This window comes from Brachyistius frenatus, unplaced genomic scaffold, assembly GCF_029030835.1.
Source record: "Brachyistius frenatus isolate BFR_SWC_R1_liver_20210118 unplaced genomic scaffold, ASM2903083v1 Contig_175, whole genome shotgun sequence".
Classification (NCBI taxonomy): domain Eukaryota; kingdom Metazoa; phylum Chordata; class Actinopteri; family Embiotocidae; genus Brachyistius; species Brachyistius frenatus.
Window position 1 is genome coordinate 583,362 of NW_027210774.1, and position 6,386 is coordinate 589,747.

General features: G+C 42.2%; 1 protein-coding gene across 1 annotated transcript in view; it reads left to right on the forward strand.

The window, feature by feature from the left end:
* The window catches only part of ccdc88c (coiled-coil domain containing 88C), a 53,845-nt gene extending 47,981 nt beyond the window's left edge, over positions 1-5,864 (forward strand). The window contains 3 exon segments of the mRNA XM_069717430.1: positions 823-1,061; positions 4,845-5,315; positions 5,318-5,864. Coding sequence (XP_069573531.1) covers positions 823-1,061; positions 4,845-5,315; positions 5,318-5,647 — 1,040 coding nt within the window. The 3' untranslated portion in view covers positions 5,648-5,864.
* Positions 5,865-6,386: the final 522 nt, after the last annotated feature.

A 6,386-nucleotide genomic window follows, 5' to 3' on the forward strand; every position in this document is an offset into this window, starting at 1 on the left:
TTTGATTTAGAAAACTTGAACTTTTTATTCTTTGATATTGGCACCACTTTGGATATTTTCCATGCTTTTGAGCATACATTTTTATCAAAACTTTAGTCATGATATACGATGATCTTGAATTCAAGATCATCGTTTTCCTCCTTGTCCCGTGCGTACAGAGATTTCTCCAGATTCTCTGAATCTTTTAATGATATTATGAACCATAGATGATGAAATCCCCAAATTCTTTACAATGCCACGTTGAGGAACATTGTTCTTAAATTGTTGTACTATTTTTCCACACAGTCTTTCACAGAGTGGTGAGCCTCTCATCATCTTCTCTGCTGGTAGACTGCCTTTTTTTTCTTTTTTTTTTTTTTTTTTACCAATAATGTTACTGATTTATTGCCAACTAACCTAATTAGTTTTGAGATGTCCCACCAGGTTTCACTTTACACAACTTTTCCAGTCATTTGTTGCTCCTGTCCCAACCTTTTTGAGACATGTTACTGGCATCAAATTCAAAATAAGCATGTATTTTTCACAAAACAACACAATTTCTCAGTTTCAACATTTGATATGTTGTTTTTGGTCTATTTTCAATTATATATGGGTTCATGTGATTTGTAAGTCGTTGCATTCTGTTTTTATTTACATTTTACACAGCCCCCCCCAACTTTTCTGGAAACAGGGTTGTTAATTAGATGTCGATTTTGCCATCCTTAACAAACATAGCTGACACTGATGTAATTTAGTCTATATGTAGTCCATACAGGTTTTACATTTAATATTATGTTAGGTGGTGCACAGTTTCAGTTTCTAATAAACTAATATCTGTCTCAGACACACCAGATCGTCAGGCTTGCTCAGCCAGCCTCTCTAGTGATGATGTCATGGCTCTCGGCCAATCGCAGCAGAGCCTGTCGCGTAGTTCCACCCTCCCATATGACCATACACCCCAGAGGGCCCAACCACAGCACGGCGGCATTATTAAAACCAAAACTCGCCCATCTTCTCCTGGAAGTGAGATGGTGACACTGGAACAGTTTCTACAAGAGAGCAACCTACAGTCTCCTCCTGTGGTAAGAAATTCCTGCATATATAAAAATAAAAAAAATAAATACAAATGCTTTCAAAGCAAATATATATGTACACGCGCAGCAATTATTGTCAGCTCGTGGAATTAAATATAAACAAACAACCGAATGAAAAAAAGTACAGAAAGTATCTACTTTATTATGTACACCTCAGTCTTCACAAATACAGCACACACCTTTTCTGGTTTCTCTCATTTAGACCAGATTGTGTGCTCTTTTAACTAGTGGGTTCATGTTTTAGAGAACTTTCTGATAACCTGTAACACTCACTTAACAAACATCAGTGATGAAGGCCAAATTATTATGATGGGATTCCCATGGGTCGAGAGAGAGCTATTCTGTACATGTCATTGGATAACAGACATTATCAGGGTAAATCCTCTTTTTTTTTTTTTTATTAGTCACTTTTGATAGAAAATAACATAACATTTATTTACATAAATCACAAATTCCTGTTGAATGGTGCGGTTTAGCCCAGCTGGAGTTGATTTTTAAATGTTCACCCAACAAGAAAAACCGATATCAAACCAGAAGCAATTCAGTTTTCAGATTTTAATATTTTTGAATATTTTAATATTACAGTATGAATCACTTTATGATGTCAGACAATACTGATTACACTCACTTCTGATAATAATGGGCTGATGGATTTAAGGTTCAGATGAGCTACTGTTGATAATATTGCTTACTTTTCAGTCTAGCGATATTTCTGCGAGCTTGCAATTTTGAAAAATTCCTGTTTTTTCCGCAATAGAATGTCCTCAACAGAATCTCTGGTGAAAGAGTTATATAGTCTTTTCAAACAAAACTCGCATTAGTAACAAAAATGACTCCTCATTTTCAATCGGCACAGCTTCAAATTGAGTCGGAAAAATGAAAAGATGTAATGGAAAATTCATAGCTATGTATCAATACCACAAACAGTCTTGTATGATCAGTACCATATTTCACATACAGTTTTCAGTTCTTTCAGTTAATGTAGTTCTTGATTTTACCATATATATAAATACACATATATACACACCTTCTCATTCAATGGTTTTTCTTTATTTTTTTCTACATTGTAGATTAATATTGAAGACATCCAAACTATGAATGAACACATATGGAATTATGTGGTAAACAAAAAATTGCTCAACAAACCAGAATAGGTTTTATATTTTAGATTCTTCAAAGTAGCCACCTTTTGCTTTGATGACAGCTTTGCACACTGTTGGCATTCGTTCAATCAGCTTCACGAGGTCGTCACCTGGAATGGTTTTCTAACAGTCTTGAAGGAGTTGCCAGAGGTGCTGAGCACTTGTTGGCTGCTTTGCCTTCACTCTGCGGTCCAACTCATCCCAGACCATCTCAATTGGGTTTAGGTCGGGTGATTGTGGATCCTGTCTTAAAGTAATGATGGACTGTCGTTTCTCTTTACTTAGTTGAGTGGTTCTTGCCATAATATGGATTAGAACTGTAGTCGAATAGGCCTATTCACTGTACAGAACTGTACACCAACCCTGCCGCTGCACAACACAACTGATGGTCTCAAACACATTAAGAAGGCAAGAAATTCCACAAATTAACTCTTTTTGACAAAGGCACACCTGTTAATTGAAAACCATTCCAGGTGACGACCTCATGAAGCTGATTGAAAGAATGCTAAGAGTGTGCAAAGCTGTCATCAAAGCAAAAGGTGACTACTTTCTTTGTTTACCACATAATTCCATGTGTTCCTTCATAGTTTTGATGTCTTCAATATTAATCTATAATGTAGAAAAACCATTGAATGAGAAGGTGTGTCCAAACTTTTGACTGCTACTGTATATATATATATATATATATATTTTTTTTTTTTTTACTTGAACTCACAACTACAGCAACATAATTTGAATGAAGGCAGTGGGACTAGTGGAAGTTCTGAACTTTGAAAGTGATTCAATTCTCAAGTACACCTAAAAGGGGTTGTTTATTCTCAGATGGCATAAGATGTTATAATTTATTCAAATGAAAGTACTCCTACTGATTGTACAAAGTACTTTCCGCATCTACCACCTAGCAAGAAAAAAAACCTGGCTTGTTTTTGATTTATCTGATAATAGAAGTCTGCGTATGAGATATCCACCAGTCATATTGCTCATGAAGTGTCACGGATTGTTTCTGTCTGAGCAAGACACGGAGTCATCGTCCAATTTTATGAAAGTACTTCTTATCGCCTCTGATCTTACTGTTTTGAGGCCAACTCCTGCCTATAAATCAGATTGTTTTATTCCAGCCTTTTCATCCGCACATGTATTGAATTAGGCAGACACGTGAAATCAGCGTGGGAATATTGCTTTCTGTCAGTCTGTTAAACTGTTTTACGTACATCCACAATAACTCTTACTAATGATCCCGCAGAGTGGGAGTTGACTCTAAAACAACACACATTCCTGTGAAAACAAAATACTAAATACAGGAGGATTCAGATAAGGATGCCAAACAAAACATCTTTACAATGTCGTTTCTGCAATTTCTTCTGCTTTTTCTCATAAGACAGAGATACCCATATATCTGGGATACTTACACAACTCTTGTTCTTCAGAGTCCGTACATTTGCTGCATGTCCCTGTGTGTGTAACCAGCAAGAGTGTACGCGCAATCGTACGTCCACCTATTGTAGGCGCATGTTACTCTCTTAAAAATGTGTCATTTAAAATGACAGTAAAATACAGCACCGCTGACTAGGGGTGAGCAATATGGCCCTCAAATAATAGAACGATGCATCTGGGTATTTTTGCGATATTCTTGGCGATATAACAAAAATACTGAAGGAGTTTCTGGAGTTTAGGGTCGACATTTGCCCATTACTCACTTCGTTCTGGGCTTTCTTTCTTAACGAGTCGATGGCCTGCCTTGTGTGGAGCGGGGGCGGGGTGGGACTGCCCTGTGTAACGCACACGAAGAGGATAAACTGGAAAAACAGAAGTCGAAGATAACTGTCAGTTAAACTCGCACCGAGCTGAAAACCAGTTGAATGCAGCAGCTTTCGGCCATTCGGCGGCTTTCAGCCATTGCTGGATAAGTTGCAACCTTGTCGCACAGTTGCACTTGCGTAACGGTATGACGTCATCGTTGCCTTTATCACGATCTAAAAACTGATTTCCAGTTTGATTGACAGGTGACTCTTCCATAAGAATTGGGCAGAGTTGTCTCAAGAGTAGAAAGATTTTCACGTTGAAGAGGTGGAATGTCCTTGACTGGACAATTCAGTAAGCTGATCTGAATCGGATTGACCTTCATCAATCTGCCCGGTTATGTTTGAAGCCCTTAACTTTGGTGACCATTTGTAATAAAGGCTGTATCTCCTACACGGTCTGTATTGATGTAAACCTAATCAGCTGACAGCTGAGACTTGGCACCTTTTTTTTTTTTTCACGTAAACTATTTTTTTCTTAAAGATCTTCAACACCAAACATTGTCAACAACATAGAAGAAAACTTGACAATTAAATGTTGTATCCAATATTGTATTACAAATTGAGTTTGCTAAAGTACAGAGCCTGGAGAACATATAACTGCTAAAAAAAAATGGTGTGCCTGTGTGGCATTAGAACAGCAGGAACAGTTCATCGTGGAATACCATTCACAATTGGCATTTACCAGTACGATAACACCGCACCCTATCGACAAGAGAGGCCGTTAGTCTTTTTCAGATATCCGCATCACTCAGATAATGTGTTTGCTCAACCCCAAAGATCTAAATCTCGTCCTAATTTTACTATTAATAATTATTGATTCTGTTCAGGTGTCTTCAGGCAGCAGGGAGGACTTGATGACTGACTATTTCAAAAGAAGCCCGGCCCCCGCAGCCCCCACTGGCAGAGAGCAGGGGACTCCCACCAGCTACGTCACACCGACTGTACAATTGTCTACCCAGAGGCCGGGCCAGAATGTGAAGCCTTCACCCCACCAGCCTGTTGGCCAACCCCAACCCCCAGGCCAGCCGGTTACCCAGAGAACCAGCCAGTCCCTGAGCAGATCCTTCAGCCTGGCCTCAGCTGATTTGCTGCGCTCTAACGGACCAGACAGTTTCCGAGGAAATGAGGGATCCCCCGGCCAAGCGGAGGCGGTGGTTCGGCGGCAAGGGGGCGGGACTAACGGGAGAGAACGGCCACTGTCGGCTCGTTTTGCTGCCACGTCCGGTCAGCACGGAGACGGCAGCTTCCTAAACCCGCCCGTTCACCACTCGTCCTCTCTCAATCTGCAGACGGAGAGATACGCGGAGAGAGAGAGGGAGGGGGGAGGGGGAGGACTCCCGTCCCTCGGAACGGCCCTTCGGCGTCCCCCTCCCACCACCGCGGAGAGGTCGCCACGGTGACCCCCGTCAGGGCCGCCGCCGCCGCCGCGCCCGCCTCCTCTCGGCCCGACGAAGGCTCCGAGCAGCAGGGGGAGGTCCTCGGGGGAGGGCGGCCGGGCGACTCCTCCCACACAAAGAAGGAAAATGAGAAAGCGAGGTGCGGCTCCGCGGAACGCCCCAAAAGCACGCCGGCGTCGCCCGACCCCAACAACGACCCCCAGACGGTGTGGTACGAGTACGGCTGCGTCTAAACACTGCAAGCAGTGGGCGTGAGTACGCGAGTGTGGCTGCGTGTAAAGACGGGAACCAAATACTCCGCCGGGGCTGACAAGCATCGGCGCTCATGTTCCCGTATCAAAAACCCTCAGATAGAATTTATCGGTCTTTTGGTCGAGGCTCGGTGGATTGTGGACGACGGTCAGAACCCTTCGAAGACCGCGGTGAAGTTCTTCGGTCCCAGCGCAGCATCGGATGGGGGCGGGGGGGGGGGGGGGTTCTGGCTAACTCCTGGGAAAACAAAGCCACGTTGGAAAACATCGCCGCGTAAAAGAATAAAATGTATGTTTTTTTTTCTCAGTGGAGGTTTTCGTAGATGAACAACCAAATTTGATACCGTAACACCGTGCCGCCTGCCAATACGCCCAATTCAAATAGTCTGTACGGAAACTTTATAAGCTCTGGAGCTGCTGGGATTTCACGTCACGTCACACTTTCAACCGCTGGATTTCAATTTCCTCTCATCACTTTTCATCACGGGCTGAATCTGAGATGGAGGCGACATAAGTTTGACTCGAGTCTTTAGCGGTCTTCTGTAGATTTAAACTCGACCACCACAACGGTTGGTGATCCCTGGGGACGCTGGAGTTTGATAGCCTGCCTCATCACCATGTTTACTGTGATGCAGAAGGATTTTTCTCTGGGGGCAAAGGAGCTACCAAAGAACCTCTTCTTTTTTTTTTTTTTTAAATGTTATAATTTTTTTTTTGGTGT